Source organism: Mastomys coucha, unplaced genomic scaffold (assembly GCF_008632895.1).
Source record: "Mastomys coucha isolate ucsf_1 unplaced genomic scaffold, UCSF_Mcou_1 pScaffold12, whole genome shotgun sequence".
NCBI classification, from domain to species: domain Eukaryota; kingdom Metazoa; phylum Chordata; class Mammalia; order Rodentia; family Muridae; genus Mastomys; species Mastomys coucha.
This window is the reverse complement of record NW_022196894.1, coordinates 56,020,786-56,037,713: the sequence shown is the minus strand read 5'-3', so window position 1 is coordinate 56,037,713 and position 16,928 is coordinate 56,020,786. Positions and strand designations below refer to the sequence as shown.

Here is a 16,928-nt window from a genome sequence, read left to right as displayed (position 1 = left end):
AAAAAAAAAAAAAAAAAAAAAACTACTCCAAAAGTGGATGGAAGGGCAGTGGTGGCACATACCTTTAATCTTAGTGCAATGAGGCAGAGGCAGAGAGAGGCAGAGGCAGATCTTTGAGTTTGAGGCCAGCCTGATCAACAGGGTGTGAGTTTCAGGATAGCCAGGGCTACACAGAGACTTTTTTTTTAATTAGATAATTTTTTAAAAATTTACATTTCAAAAATTATCCCCTTTCCTCATTTCTGCTCTGAAAACCCCCTATCCCATCCCCCTATCCCCTGCTCACCAACCTACCCACTCCTGCCTCCCTGCCCTGGCATTCCTCTACACTGGGGCATAGAGCCTTCACAGGACCAAGGGCCTCTCCTCCCATTGATGACCGACTAGGCCATCCTCTGCTACATATGCAGCTGGAGCCATGAGTCCCACCATGTGTACTCTTTGGTTGGTGGTTTAGTCTCTGGGAGATCTGAGGGTACTAGTTAGTTCATATTGTTGTTCCTCCTATGGGGCTGCAAACCCCTTCAGCTCCTTGGGTCCTTTCTCTAGCTTCTCCATTGGGGATCCTGTGATCAGTCCAATGGTTGGCTGTGAGCATCTACCTCTGTATTTGTCAGGCACTGGTAGAGCCTCTTAGGAGACAGCCAAATCAGGCTCCTGTTAGCAAGCACTTGTTGGCATCCACAATAGTGCCTGGGTTTGGTGACTGTATATAGGCTGGGTCCCCAAGTGAGGCAGTCTCTGGATGGCCTTTCCTTCAGTCTCTGCTCCACACTTTGTCTCTGTATCTCCTCCTATGGGTATTTTGTTCCCCCTTCTAGGAAGGACGGATGCACTCACACTTTAGTCTTTCTTCTTCTTGAGCTTCATGTGGTCTGTGAATTGTATCTTGGGTATTCCAAGCTTCTGGGATAATACCCACTTATCAGTAAGTGCATACCATGTGTGTTCTTTTGTGACTGGGTTACCTTCCACAGCCCTCTGCACACAGGTCCCACCAGGAGAAACTCTTATCTCAAAAAGAGAGGGGGGGTAAAAGAGGGGAAGGAGGGATGAGGAAAGGGGAGAGGGAGACAGGGAGGAGAGAGAGAAAAAAGGAGGAGGGGGAAGAGAAGAGAGGAGGTGAAACAAGGGAGACATAGGGGGAGGGAAGACAGGGGAGGGAGAAGGGTGGGAAGGAAGTGGGCCCCTGAGAGAAAGCAGGAGTACATAGAGGTTGCAGAGTCCCATGAACACTTTCTTGTGTATGTGCAATGGAGTGTCAAGTGAGAAGTTCTAAAAACAGGAACTTTAGTTCATTTATTTTTAGCACCCAATAAGTTGCTGGTAGCTGAGTGGTTTTGTGTCCAGCTGTGCTATTAAAAATAAAAATTCTGGGTGGCAGGCATGGGGAGGGGGGAGGCAACAGGGGTTTGTTTTTGTTTGTTTTTTTGTTTTTTGGAGGGGAAACTGGGAATGGAGAAATATGCATGTAAATAAAGAAAATATCTAAAATAAAAAAAAATAATAATAAATAAATAAATAAATAAAAATTCTGCTGAAAGCGATTTCTCCCTGTTTCATATTTGCCATGAACTTGTTCCCTGTAGTAGGGGTAGGGGAGTGCAGGGGGTTTGGTCATTTGCCTTGGCAATGACAGCTTACATTCAAGTAGATGAAACAGGCTGTCTGCACATGCACATGATGAAATCTGTCTGGCAAAGCATAGGCTTTGTGGACAGAGAGAGAGAAGAGCCAGTGTGGCTGAAGATTAGTGCATTAGTCAAAGAACTGGTGAATGGGAGACAAAGAAACTTAATTATACATGATGTTGCCTTGCTGCCAGTAAGAAGAAAAACAGCCATGGCTTTAGAAATTGGCAGAATTTATGTAGTTGGGGACAGTGGTTGAGACTACTCAAAATGATTGTTTTTGGAGGGGATAAAAATCAAGTTATAATTTTCTATAGGCTTACTTGTAGTTGGTTTTCTCACCTTATTATTTTTTTTAAGATTTATTAATTTTATGTATGTGAGTATACAGTCCCTGTCTTCAGAAACACCAGAAGAGGGCAACAGATCCTATTACAGATGGTTGTGAGCCACCATGTGGTTGCTGGGAATTAAACTCAGGATCTCTGGATGAGCAGTCAGTGCTCTTAAGTGCTAAGCCATCTCTCCAGCCTCATCTTAATATTTTTTAATCAACTAATAGCAACAAATAACAACATTAAAAAAACCAGTTTCCTTTGGTATAATCGTGCATATGTGCTTTATTTCTTTAATTATAGCCTAGTGAAAAATTTCCAGGTGTTTGTAACAGAAAATTCCACCAATGCCTTAAACTATCTTTTTCTTGTGAGATAGGTTAGTATTTCTGAGTCAGTGTATTCTAATAAACACTTACTTAATGTGTATTATAACATTATTTACTTTCTATTTGAGTGGTGTTGGAAATTGAATCTAGGGCCTTGTGCATACTAAACATATGCTCTGGCACTGAGCTACCTGCCAGTCTGTTTTTGTTTTAGATTTAAAATGTATAATTACCCTCATACTGTTAAACTTTAAAATACTGTCATTATAGTTTTCTAAGTTTATCATGTAATAGTTAAAATACAGTTATTATGGTTTTACTAATACACAGTTTAAAATTGTGGGCTATGAAATCAGATAGTTGCCAGTTTGAACTATGACCACTGCTTTGAGTGTTATTAACAATTTCCCAGAGTATTTTAAAGCTCTTGACTTAATTATTATGTACCAAAGGGTTTAATACCATGCTATGCATTTATTATGTGCATAATAAACTATGCTGTTAATTACATGGCTATGGTCTCTAGAGGGTCAAGGGTCTCAGATGTAAGACAGCCATCCCTACACATTAGGATGGACCATCAGGTAAAGTAATAAAGACTGGACTTCACAGGGAGGTTGTGAGTTGAAAACTGAGGCTTTCCCATCTGTCAAAGTGAGGTCCAGTGTTTCCAGTAAGACCTGGGCTAAGCAGAGATGGCTGGGTCTAGGCGGCTCAGGCTCAGGGCTGGATCTAAATGTTAGAAATTGTACTGGCTGGTTTTGTGTGTCAGCTTGACACTGGCTGGAGTTATCACAGAGAAGGGAGCTTCAGTTGGGGAAGTGCCTCCATGAGATCCAGCTGTGGGGCATTTTCTCAATTAGTGATCAAGGGGGTAGGGCCCCTTGTGGGTGGTGCCATCCCTGGGCTGGAAGTCTTGAGTTCTATAAGAGAGCAGGCTGAGCAAGCCAGGGGAAGCAAGCCAGTAAGGAACATCCCTCCATGGCCTCTGCATCAGCTCCTGCTTCCTGGCCTGCTTGAGTTCCAGTCCTGACTTCCTCTGGTGATCAACAGCAATGTGTAAGTAAGCTGAATAAACCCTTTCCTCCCCAACTTGCTTCTTGGTCATGATGTTTGTGCAGGAATAGAAACCCTGACTAAGACAGAATTAACATAGACTCAAGCTTTTTGTTTTTTTTCCCACATGGGCATGCAATTGTAGAGAACAATCACAAACATGTCAAGAGGAAGGCAGGCAGGATGCGAGCTCTGATGACCTTATTCCAGGCAGTTTGAACGTGTGTTAGTGAGCTGAGGATGAGCAGAGGGCTGGATAGACACAGGTATCAGCAGGGTTCCTGGATCAGGATGGAGAGGTGAGCCCCAGACTGGAAGGGTGATGGAGAAAGTCACAGCTGGAGCTACCTGCGCTGAAAATCATAGGTATTGGGTCCCCACAGGCATGCATGTAGCTAGTCGGGTATTCTTTTCTAATTTGCACAAATATGTAATTTACTAGGTGTTAGCATCAGCACTCTGGGTATGAGATCAGGCCTAGTGTGAACCCTTAAGTCATATATTACTGGCCAAGCGGGAAGCACAAGAAGGCTTCCCCACAGAGAGCATGGGGACATGGTTTAGGACCTTAGTCACTTATAAGAAATAAAAACTAAAGTTTGGCTGCCAAGCTGCAGGGAGGAGGGGCAAGTGAGATAGAATATAAATAAATGAATCCAGACAATTAGAAAAGGGTGCCCTAATGTAGGAACCTACCAGTGGGAACCAGCTTTGGCAAAGAATGCCCTCTGCAGGAACCTGATCAAACTATTGAGCTGCTATGTCTGGGCTCTGCAGCCTGTCTTTTCCTGAACCAAGATCAGCACCAGATCGTGGGGGTGGCTTAGTCTACAAATGGTTATTCAGAAGCCCCTGGAGAAAGGCCAAGAGGAAACTGAGCCATAGAAACCAGACAGCAGGGGTCTAAGAATGCCCAGTATTGGAAAAAGCAAACACCGCTGCTGTTTCCGACCTGCTGTTGAATGATATTGATTTCAAGACCCACAAGGTATTTTAGACTTGGGGAGTTTTCACTACTGTTGTTGAATGAACATGCTTTTTTCTTTTTTGGCAGTTGAGATTAGCAAGCTCCCTTGGGCTGGAGAAAATATTAAGAGGCCCCCTAAAGAAAAATATGACCATTTTTCTAGTACCATTTTTCTAGAGTTTGCTTTGTACAGTAGGGAGGGGCAGGTTGGAAGGAAGAGGGCTGAGAATAATAGGGTTTTATTTCGGCAGAGTTTGTGTCAGACTGTAAGCTTTCTACTTTATTAGTTGGTGTTGCGTTAATTCTGTTGAAGAAATGGATGGAATTGGCAGCTATAGAAACATTCTGTTATGTTTGATCTGGTGTTAGAAGCACAGAACTGCTCATCTGTGAAGGGTGCCTCTGGGAGAGGTGGTACGCATAAAGATCCTGCTATGATAGATACGGTTTGAGTCATGGTTCTGCTATGTGTCAGGTGGGATATTTCTCTCAGCCCTTCAGTTTCTTCTTCCTAAAATAGCAACTGTGCAAGCTTACCACTTCCTCTAAGGGTGGCTATCAGGGTGGCAAGCGATGATACACCAGAATCCTTTCCCAGATGTTTTGTCAAATACCAGTGCTCATTTCTCAATGAATTTATGTCATCATTATTATTTTTTGGGCATGTGCCACATGCTAGGCGTTTACAGCGAAGAATTAGTATAGAACATTGAGTTTTGTTATCTGTAACTAAATGGAACACTCCTCTATTCAGCAACTTCTGTGTGTCAGGCCCTGTGCTGGGAGTAAAATACGACAGGGACAGGTCGTGCCTGCTTTCAGGAAACATAAAGTCATATTTGGGGCACTTACTGTATGTACCATCTGCTGCGGTCTCTATACTTCAACAAGCCCAGTAATTTTCTTTTCCTACCTCATAGTTCTATAGTGAATCCCAGAGTAGCAATCCTCAAACTTCTGTAGGCATTAAGAATCTCATGTTTAGGACGGTAACCTGGCCATGTGGCTCCCATCTCACCCTGGCTGGTACTGACCCTTGGTTTCTGCTCTAGAGATGGCTCCTCTTCACGGTTATCAGCACTTCCAGAACAATACCAACAAACGTACCATGAGGAAGTCTTAAGTGATAATTCTCTTACTTTTTATCTTGAGATGACAGGGTGACACTGGAATAGATCTCTAAGGGACAGACTAAATTCTTTTTCTCTCTCTTAAATTGTGTGATGGGAGACAACCTTTATCATCAAGAGGCGCGCACCCACATAGCCACTTAGCAAGCTTATTGTGGCCATTACAGGCATTGCTACAATTGCTGGCTGTTTGTGAATTTAAAAGATCAGTACATTCTTTTCTTATTGAAGAGTAGGGAAAGCTGTTGTCTTAAAAAAAAAACTGTGTTTTGGGGGAGTGGAGGGGGAGAGGAGGGAGAGACAGAGGGAGAGGGAGAGGAGGAGGAGGAGGGAGAGAGGGAAAGGGAGAAGGAGAGGTAGAGAGGGGGAGGGAGAGGGGGAGGGGGAGGGAGAGATACTTACTCCTATGTGTATGCAGGCCTGAGGTCAACAATGGGTATCTTTCTCCATTACTTTCTTCCTTATTTTTTGAGAACCACTGAACCTGGAGTACATTTGTTTTGCTACACTGGTTACTCAGTGATCTGCCCTTTCCTGACTCCATCCCCTCCAAGTGCTAAAGAAAACACATCCACATCCAGCTTCTTTGGCGGTCAGAATTCAGGTCCTTATGCTTCCATAGCGAACACATAGGAAACCTTTTTCCCAGCCCAAAGTGGTGCCATTTTTAAAGCTTATTTTGGCACCGAGGAAAAGTTCATCCTGTATCCTCTAGGTGAGTTCCGACTTCCTTGAAGCCCTCAGTCCACATGTTAAAGTTTATGATTCTCTGGTTTGAAAGACACTGTGCTCCAAAATCAGCTACCTTTCCTGTTTAATGTCAAGCTCTTAAAATGCACTTGCTTGTTCTGTGGAAGTTAAATTTTAGGCCTTTGTGGCTTTGTGAAGCCACATATCCTATGTAAAATCCTGGCTGGTTTTCCTTTGTATACTCTTGCTCCAAGCAACATAATCATTCCATTTACCATATTATAATTAGAGAATTGGTCTATTTGTGGAAGCTTTTTCCTGTGAATAAACAGAGGGGCCTACATGTTTGTTACCAGGATATCCTGGTTGGCCCTGGCCTTCTTTGTACCTTGAATATCAAAGCTTAAAGTTGGCCATGAAATTCTAGAAAGTACCTAAGCTTCCTAAGTTTTTTTTTTTTTCAAGTGCTGTGTACAACATCTCTTCAAAAGCAGGTTTATTTTACTTTTTGAAGGAAAAACAAAAGAGAACATTTTTTTACATTTCTTTGTTTTCAGTTGAGCCACACATTAGTGAGTGAAAAACAAGACAATAACAAGATTTTCACTTACACATAATGCTGTGCTTTCTAAAATTACCCCTAAGAGTATGATCTAAGGGATCATAAGAGGGAGATTGAGTGCTAAGTACTAACATCTTTTTCTAGGGCCCTTATGTGTAACTATATTTTCAAAATTTTGCTGATAGTAGTAAATTATATCTTTATTAGGTATTTACATGGCATATGTTATTTTGAACAGAAATGTAAATGCTTGTTTTGAACATTATTTTTTGACAACCTTGGACTGTGTTCAGTTGCTTTCTAGGACAGTGTGACAATCTGCTGACATTGAGGGTGTGCTTCGGCTTGTAGACATGTGTGGGCATTCAGATACAAGCAAACTGGCTGCCCTAAGGCCCCCACCCTCAGGTGAAATACACAAACTCAATTACAGGTGTGTGTGGACTAAAGCTTACACGATTAACTCCCTTGTTTACTTGCTTTCTCCTGCTACTTGACACTAATTTATTATAATGGTATTTGGGAGGGGTGCCTGACAGGTGATAAGCAAATTCTGTCAGGTGGTCATTACAGTTTAGAGCTGCTTAGCAAATTGCCTACGTTATCATTAGCACCAGTGAGTGTCAGCTATGAGAAACCCAGGACAATCGTGATTCTTGAGATGACCCTATGTTAGAAAGACAAACAAAAAACTTAATTTTTACTTCATGTGTTCCATTTACAAAGGGAAAAAGTGGCTTAAGATTTCAAGCTAGGGGATAGGAGAATAGGTTAGTAGGTAAAGTACTTCCTATACAGCCATGAGGAGAGGGCGGGAATCCCATTCTCAGAATACACTTAAAATACCCGGGCATGGTAGCCCCCCTCCTTTTTTCAAGGTTTTGGAAACAGGGTTTCTCTGTATAGCCCTGGCTGTCCCAGAACTCGTCTCTGTAGACCAGGCTGGCCTCAAACTCACAGAGCTCTGCTTGCCTCTGTTTCCTGAGTGCTGCAATTAAAGATGTGTGCTACCACTGCTCAGAAGGCAGTCTGGAAGGTCACTGGGGCTGTCTGACCACCTACTAGACAGTGCCTAAAAAAAAAAAGAAAAAAGGAAAAAAGAAGACGATAACTGAAGAGGAATGGGACTTGAGCTTGACCCTGGTGTCCGCATGCATGCACACATACATGTGTATGTGCACACACTCAAACAGATACACAATTAAAATACAAAGGTTTTTTTTTTTTACTTCAACTTATTTTCCTTCCTTTCACTTGCTTTCCTCTTAGAAGGAATTGCAAATGATTCCAGCCTGACCTCACTTTGTGTACTCAGGTGCTTGGACTGAGGTTGCTAGATATGGGTAAGAAAGAAAGGAATGGTATGTGCAATTATTTAGATCATTTGGGGCCTTAGTAAGGGTAAAAGTCAAATGCGCTAAAATAAAAAGAAGTGCTATAGTACTAGATATTGTTTGCCTTCTGCATTTAATCACACAGTAAAGTAGGAGTTTTTTCATGTCTGTTTTTGAAGAGAAGAAGAGGGGTACCAAGCAAACATACTGCAGATGTTTCCAGAGGTTCTCAAGTTTCCTAATGCTGCAACCCTTTAACTCAGTTCCTCATGTTGTGGTGACCCCCAACCATAAAATCATTCTGTTGCTACTTCATAAGTGTAATTTTGCTACTGTTCTGAATCATAATATAAATCTCTGATTTGCAGGATCTGATGTGCAACCCCATAGGGGTTGTGACCCATAGGTTGAGAACCACTGGTTATACTTTCTGTTCCATAAAGTGTTCTGTGTATGTTTGCACGCTAGAGAAGATTGTCTTCTATATTTTTTCTGACTACGAAGGTACAATGAATAACACACTAATCCAAAACAAAACTGGGTGTACCTATGCTGTGATGTTCAAAAGTCAAATATGAACATCTAAAAGTTGAAAATTTTTAATGTTTTTCCTGATTTTTAAAAACTGAAAATGAGCTCTGAAACTGTTATGCATAATATTTTAACTCAATTCAGGCTCCAAGGAAGTAAAATGGTTATTCACATTTTCAAGCACATACTTACATACTTACTTTTTATTAAGAAGGATCAAAATAAAAAAGATATTCTTCAGTGTTTTTGAAACAAGGTTTTGGGTATGGAGATATGTAAATTCTGTTTTTGAAAGAAGTTATTACTGCTTTACCAAACATGAAGAAGTTTTAGGGAAGCCCCTAGCTTTGATACTTCAAAACTGTTGGCTGTTGAAAACTTGTATCATATATTGGTAGGCTACTTACGAGAATAAACAGAATTGCCCTTTTTTGTATGTTCAGTGAGCATTTTCAATGTTATAGACCCGTGTCTTTTTCTCTTCTTTCTCTCTAGATTTATTTACTAATTCATGTATTTGAACCATCATAGAAGACCTCTGCATATTCATCTCCTCTTGCTTTGGACCCTGTTTCAGGCAGGCCAGCCATGAAAGGGTACCTGGTGGCTATATTCCTGAGTTCTATCTTCCTCTATTATGTGCTATACTGTATCCTGTGGGGAACAAATGGCTATTGGTAAGTTTCAGATTTTACTACGCAAACATGACTTTCAAACTAGTCTTCTCCCCTTGACCCGCATTTAACGATTTAAAAATTTTAGGGAGATGGCTCAGTGGGTCAAGTGGGTCAAGTGCTTGCTGCACGGATATGAGGACCTGGATGTAGATTGCTAGAACTCATGTGAAAACCAAGCAGGACCCTGGACATTTGTAACCCCAACACTGGGAAGGAGGGATGGATTAGAAATGGGAAGATTATTAGTGATGGCTAGTCAAAAATCAGGATTAGTTCCAAGTCTAGTGAGAAACTGTCTCAAAAGACTCAGGGAGAGCGGTAGAGCAACAAGACAAAAACATAACACACACACACACACACACACACACACACACACACACACACAGACACACAGACACACAGACACACAGACACACAAATTCATATACACATACACAAACCCACTCACACCTATTCATGTTCACATGGATGCATGGTTGTGCACACATACACATGCACACACATCCACATACACACACACTCACATACATGCTTACACAATGCACATATACATGCACATACACATGTACACACACACTTGCACACATATACACATAAACATGTACACACACATATACATATAAACACATACACATGCATACATGCACACACTTGCATGTACATGCACACTTGTACGCACACATGCATATGTACACACATGCAGGAACACACAATGCACATATACATACATAAATGTACACACACACAAACCCATATATTCAAATACATACATATATACACACATACAAGCACATGCCCAAACACACACATACAGGCACACACACATGAGAGATTTTTAAAGAAAGAAACCCTGTTAGATAGCCCTATTTCTTAAAAAAAATTAATTTTGTATATGTATGTACATATTTTTGTGTGATTATAGGTATGGATGTGTAGATACCCAATAGAGGTCAGAAGAGGGTATTATTGCATTCCCTGGAGCTGAATTTCCAGATGGTTGTGAGCTACCCAACATGTGTGCAGGGAACTGACCTGGGGTCCTCTCCAGGTATAATACGAGCTCTTAGCCTCTGAGCCACCCCGTCCTGCCTCAACCTACCACTAACTTCCCAGTAAAGCAACAGTATTGACTGTCTTCACTCAGACATGACAGTCCGTATTTAAACAATAGTTCATTTTCTCGAATTAAGCGGGTCTGGGACTCAGCATTAGTTTTACGTTGTTACTGCTAACATGAACACTCTATATTCAGTTTCCTTTGTTTAAAAATGCAGTATGTATGTATTTCAAAGTAGCTTTAATGTAAAAAATATTTTAAAATGTTAAGGCATACTGCAGAGAAATTTATGTGTGTTTTTCATACTTCCCATAGCAGCCTGTCGGCTAAGAATAAAGTTTAGTTGACCTTTAATTTGTAGATGGATGTCGGTACACAATTAAATCCAAATAAATCAGATCATAATTCTATCTTACACATAATTCTAACTTCCTATCTTACACAGAAGATCAGTGCTTAGTCAGTGTTTCAATGGATCTTAGGTTGTTTCTAGCGAGATGAAAAAAAAATCCCATGCTTCTGTTTTCTGTACTTCCATCACTGAAGAAATATGGTAGTGCTTTCTTATGGAATAAAGTTGGGCAAATACTACTGGAAGAAAACCCAATGCCAGGTGGGTAGTTTGGCCTTACAGTTTTAGCCTTAAGACCTAAATGCTGGGCCAGAGAACTCTGAAGTCTGATTAAGAATTTAATGAATATCATCCCATGGGAGACTCTCCCTTCATGCCTGCCACCTCCTAATAATAGAAGAAATGAAGAAAAAGCAAAATGCTTGCTATGTTACTATGTGTATTAGGTTTCTCTAGAAGAATAGAACTCACAGAATATATATACATTATACAAGGGGATTTATTAGAATGGCTTCCATGATAGGAGCTGGATACTCACTCCACAGCTGCTATCTGACACCTTGAGAGAGGCTCAGATCATGTAGTCACTCAGCCTGAGAAGCTGGATGCTTCTGCAGACCCAGTCTTCTGATGAAGAGCTGCAGCATCCTTCAAGATTACTGGGTGTTAGTTCACATTGGAAGATAGAACTTGGAATCTGTGTTAGTGAAGGACAGACACACTCCTAAGCAAAAAGGGCAAATAAGCTATGTTGCTTTTTTCCTCTGATCTTTTTCTATCTGGGTTACCTAGCTGCAGGTGCTGTCCACTCTGTGGTAGGGTCTTCTTCACTCATACATGCACACACATGGGTGCATCCACACCTATGTGACATATATACAACACATACAAATGAAAAGGAAAAAGAAATACAAGTGATTGTCTTTGTTTTCAAAGCCACCTAAAGTTTGTCTTCCTAATATTCTAAAACAGCCGTTTATTTTCTGTCATTGTGTTGCTTCTCTGTTTCTAACCTTAGACATGAAGTAATAGACTCGTTGAGTATAATATAGTGTTTGCAGCTTCCTGTGATGTTTGACCACATCTGTTGTTGTTACGTATAAACCAAGTGGTCTTTGCCATTGCAGAATTCTGAAAATATCTCATTATATCCTCCTTGTTCAGTAGCTTACTAGTTCTAATTGTGGAGATTTTACACTTTGAAACAGAAAAGAAAATAATTTGTCTATAAAAGGTTCAGTCTATTCACATTGAGTCCTATTTATAGTAGAAAGAGGCTAATTTTTAACTTTTTTCCTCATTCACTTTTTAAAATTAAGTTTTAAAGCATCGATTCTTCATATCCTCAGTGACCAGTGAGTTCTTGGTCACTGATGTGCAACTGCTTGGCTCCTTGCAGGCTATTTCCTCCCATCCTCTGCCCCATTTACTTCCCTAGTGTTTCTCAATACCCTTTCAAGTCATAGAGACAAGTATTCCATTCAGGAACCAATGAGGCCAAGAACCTAGAGCAGTGAGATATGGCTCTCGGTGGTGTGACTCAAGACATCCCCAAGACTGTTGAAGTTACTAAGTCAGGAGTTTCCACAATCTGCAGTCACTAGGTGTCCCACATATGACTTATGGATGGAAGCTATGTGCACTTGGATTGCATTTTGTTTCAAAGGCCTTTGAGGTCTTCTAAAACTAGAGTGTGGGATTGACTCCCACCCTGAGGTAACCCTACTTAGGTTCCTGTGAATCACTGCTCCTCCCACCCCAAAAGTCACCACTGCCTTTTCCATTGTCCCTTGACGTTTACTCATGGATTCCCAAGCTTGTGCAGGATTTGGAGAAGGCTGTGTTAAACATCGGGTGTGCATGTGCGTGTTCGTGGGATTGCATGCGTGCATGGCCTCTGCCTACAAGGCTGGTCAGCAGTGGAACCCCTTGGGTTCCTAGAGTACACATTCCTCCTTGGGCAGGATTCCTGGTTTTTCACTGCCGCTGTTTCTGTCTCTTAGGTTCCCAGCTGAAGAAATGAGGAATAGAAACAATGTCAAGAATTGTTTTAAAAAGCCGGCTTTCGCCGATCTCCTGAGGTAAAAATTAGACCAAAAATGTTGGCCATCCAACATTTGCAGGCTGTCTTTGTGCTCATTTTTCACACTCTTTGTCCTTTTCATGCAAACCTTGGTACATGGTAGACCCTGCATGTTTAAGAAAGAGGGCAAGGAGCTTGAATAGTCTGTTCTTGTGTATTTAGTGAGCATTCTGAGCATGTTTTAAGGAAAGGCGTGGGAGTGGCTCAAGTGAGACTGGACAGACCTACTTGTATCTGATCAGAAAAAAACAACTATTCTTAGGGTTTTTTTTCCACCCCTTTCCCACTCTATTTTTTACTTTTGTTATTCGAGACTTCTTTCCCCGTGCACTATAAACATGATCATGTATTTTTATTAGGATTTCTTCATTAGAAATTTCTCCTCACTTTTACAGAATTGCACAGAATGCCAATGATTGATCTGCATGTAATGTGAACAGTGAGTGATCCTCGTGCTTTCCAGAAATTTTAGGCTACAATCATTTCTGTCCCCAGGCGCTGCTGCTTGGATAGATGGCCAGGCGACACACTTTTATTTTATGTATATGAGTCCACTGTGGCTGCCTTCAGACACACCAGAAGAGGGCATCGAATCCCATTACAGATGGTTGTGAGCCACCATGTGGTTGCTGGGAATTGAACTCGGGACCTCTGGAAGAGCAGTCAGTGCTCTTACCCGCTGAGCTATCTCTCCAGGCCCTGCACTTTTAGATAACAAAATTGATCACAAACTCGGTGAGGCATGTTTAATTGTCTAACACAATATTTGAGCCTCCCTTCTCCCTAGGTTATGTTTAGGACTATTTGTTTAGGACTGCTGAGTGAGTAATCTAAAATTGCAGTTAAAGGGACAGATAGGCATGTGCTTGTCATTTGTACAGTGCTCTCTGGGGATGAGCATGCCAACTCCTCAGAGATAGAGTAAAGCCAGGAGAGGTTCCCCGAGGAAGCTCTGCTAGGGAGGAAGCTGGATTGTGTGAAAGAATCTCAGAATCAGGCTTGAGTGCAGATTTCACTGAGAGTGGGGGCTAATGGCTCCCACTCTAAACAAGATCTTCACTGCCTGTACTTAACCATAACAAGCTTTTTGTAGGAGTGGCAACTGTAGAGCTGCATTGTAATAAAAGATATTTTAATTTATGTAGTATGAATTGTGATATTCATAATTATTATCAGTAAAACTAACACTTATCAAGGTTCTTGCTATGTCTGACATATTGTGCCAAATAATCATTTCATTTAGAACATAAATGTAAGCAACAAATCGAGGGTTGACTACAAACACATGCTGGTTACTGGTTACTGTTATTGTCATATCACTCTGACCAGCTCAGAAGAAGAGAACCCTTTATCATAGGTACAATGTTTTCCAGCTTTGCTTCTTTAAGAAGACAGGGAGGATCTGGGTCTTCTCCCAGGTTGAAGCTGGAGATCTGGCACTTCCTCCTCACTGGTATAGGTCCTGGACTTGGAGAATCGGCACCAGTTTTAAAATGACATTTGCAGGTTGGCTAGCCTTTGAGGCCTCTGTCACTGCCGGTGCCAAAGTGAGTACGTACATTTGCCCACGGTCCTACCTGTGCTCTTACCTGTTTCCTTTGCAAGGCCATTTTGTAATGGACAGGATTAAAATTGGAAGCCTGTCAGGTTTTGCTCTATCGCTATTTCTATTTGTCATGCAGCTGTGTAAAGGTTGAGCCTCACTCTGGTTTCCGCCTGCATGTTTAAATATGAGCACCCAGCTGTTGGACAAAGTGAGAAAGTGCCTATGCGGAGCCTACAGTGAAGCCTGCCAAGTCATGCCCTGTAGCCCCTCTGTAGTCCTGGAGGGAGAAAATACCTTGCTACTGGAAGTGTTAAGATCGTTTCTCTCTCTTTAATAATACACATAAACACTTTTCCTACTTTATAATGATCCCTTAATAATTGATGCTGAGTTAAAGTTTATCCACCCATTTATTTTTTCATCAATTATTTTATTTTTTATTGATTTAAGTTTTATTGCATATGATGAAAAAAGATACATGATTTCAATTTATCTGAATTTGTTAATATTAAAAACATATTTTAAATAAGTAGAATTACATCACATTCTTGTTTCCCTTTTGTACCCCAACTCCTCCCAGAGACTCCTCTTTAATACCTACAATACCTTTTGTTTTTTTATTTTGTAATATTCTTTAAAATTTATAAAATATTATAACAATAAAAGAGTATTATAAAAATTGTTTGATATAAAACAGTCTATTGAACAGTCATGTAGATGCTTGTTTACAGCAATATTGAAAATGCATATATTTGTCTCAATATAAATTTGAAATAACTCCAAACATATTAACTGCCTTTTTTTTTTTTTTTTTTTTTTTTGGTTTTTTGAGACAGGGTTTCTCTGTATAGCCCTGGCTTTCCTGGAACTCACTCTGTAGACCAGGCTGGCCTCAAACTCAGAAATCCGCCTGCCTCTGCTTCCCAAGTGCTGGGATTAAAGGTGTGTGCCACCACCACCCGGCATTAACTGCATATTTTAAAATAATACATCACTACTTGTATTTTTTAAGTGAACATAAATAGATAAAGTCTTTTTGTTTATTTGTTTTCTTTTTAGTAGAGCTTAAAATCTTGGCTCTTACTGTGGTACAAGCCCAAAATAAGAACAATTTTTAGACATTGGAGTTCATTGTAATAAGGCTATATACTTCAATGACACTCACATCACCAAAGGATTTTACCTCCATTGTAGCTAAGCTGAGAGTTGACAGTTCTGCTGTGCCAAGGAATGAATTGTAGGCACAATTTTTGGATATAGACTTCCTCCTATGGTCAAAGCTATTTGACTTGAGTGAGTGACTTTTTTCTCAGCCCACAGAGAACAGGTTACATTCATTTAAGAAATGGTGTATGTATTAAGATGGTCTATCCGTGAAGTCATTCATCAACTGTTTCAATGAACAATGGTTCTGTTTGGAGGGTGGCACAAACATTAGGTGAGGGTAAGAATCTGGTTCATTGGCTGTAATGATTTTGAAAAGCATTCATCTCAGAGTAACTTATAAAGTCGTCATTTTCAAACTTGATATAATAGTTACAAACATCAAGCAAAGCATTCAGTCTCACTCTTAGATGTTCTGTTACAAACTACCTCCCAGGTTACTTGTCTATTTTTCTTTTGGCTATATGAATACTTTTGAAATATGTAAGCTGTTCTGAAAACCATAGTATAGTGTAAAAACATCAAGTAAACAATCCTACTAATAGGCTGAGATAGGAGAAGCCTGATTTCAAGACCTTATGTGGAACCCAGCAAGATACTATCATGTACAAACAAGCAGAAAATGTACATGGGTTGTACAATATTGGATCTATTTTTCCAATTACCAAATTAGAGATACCATTGGATGACAGCCAACAAATTTCTTTTTTTTTTTTTTTTTCCTTTTTTGGTTTTTTAAGACAGGGTTTCTCTGTATAGCTCTGGCTGTCCTGGAACTCACTTTGTAGACCAGGCTGGCCTCAAACTCAGAAATCCGCCTGCCTCTGCCTCCCAAGTGCTGGGATTAAAGGTGTGCACCACCACTGCCCGGCTCGCCAACAAATTTCTAATTCCAATCATATTTTTTAATTTCAGTCAATTAGGATATGTTGGTAACATTAATTTTCATATTAAGATATTAAGAAAAAGTAATTGTTACTTCCTGTTATTTTTGTTGTTAGAGGTAGAATTAGGTTTGTGTGGGTTTACTGAAAGATTACTTTCTTGCTTCTTCTAGGATGTAATTTTGCTCCTTATGTTGGTGTTTTCCATCTGTTATCCTTTCTAGGGCTGGATTTGTAGAAAGATATTGTGTAAATTTTGTTTCATCATGGAATATCTTGTTTTCTCCATTTTGGTAATTGAGACTTTTGCTGGGTATAGTAGCCTGGGCTGGCACGTGTGTTCTTGTAGGGTCTGTATGACATCTGCCCAGCATCTTCTAGCTTTTATAGTCTCTTGTGAGAAGTCCGGTGTAATTCTGATAAGCCTGCCTTTATATGTTACTTGACCTTTTTCCCTTACTGCTTTTAAATTTTTCTTTGTTTAGTGCATTTGGTGTTTTATTATGTGACGGGAGGAATTTCTTTTCTGGTACAGTCTATTTGGAGTTCTGTTGGCTTCTTGTATGTTCATGGGCATCTCTTTCTTTAGGTTAAGGAAGT

At 40.4% G+C, this 16,928-nt stretch overlaps 1 protein-coding gene across 7 annotated transcripts in view; it reads left to right on the top strand.

Annotated features, from left to right (window-relative positions):
* The window catches only part of St3gal6 (ST3 beta-galactoside alpha-2,3-sialyltransferase 6), a 61,399-nt gene that overhangs the window by 23,971 nt on the left and 20,500 nt on the right, over positions 1 to 16,928 (top strand). For 4 of the 7 annotated variants that reach the window (XM_031364161.1, XM_031364163.1, XM_031364159.1 and 1 more), the window contains 2 exons: positions 9,061 to 9,242; positions 12,655 to 12,732. In XM_031364161.1, coding sequence (XP_031220021.1) covers positions 9,154 to 9,242; positions 12,655 to 12,732 — 167 coding nt within the window. In that variant the 5' untranslated portion in view covers positions 9,061 to 9,153. Of the gene's footprint in view, positions 1 to 3,322; positions 3,355 to 3,435; positions 4,340 to 6,993; positions 7,134 to 9,060; positions 9,243 to 12,654; positions 12,733 to 16,928 lie in introns of those variants that run through there. The other 3 variants (XM_031364162.1, XM_031364166.1, XM_031364165.1) reach the window with 3 other exon arrangements.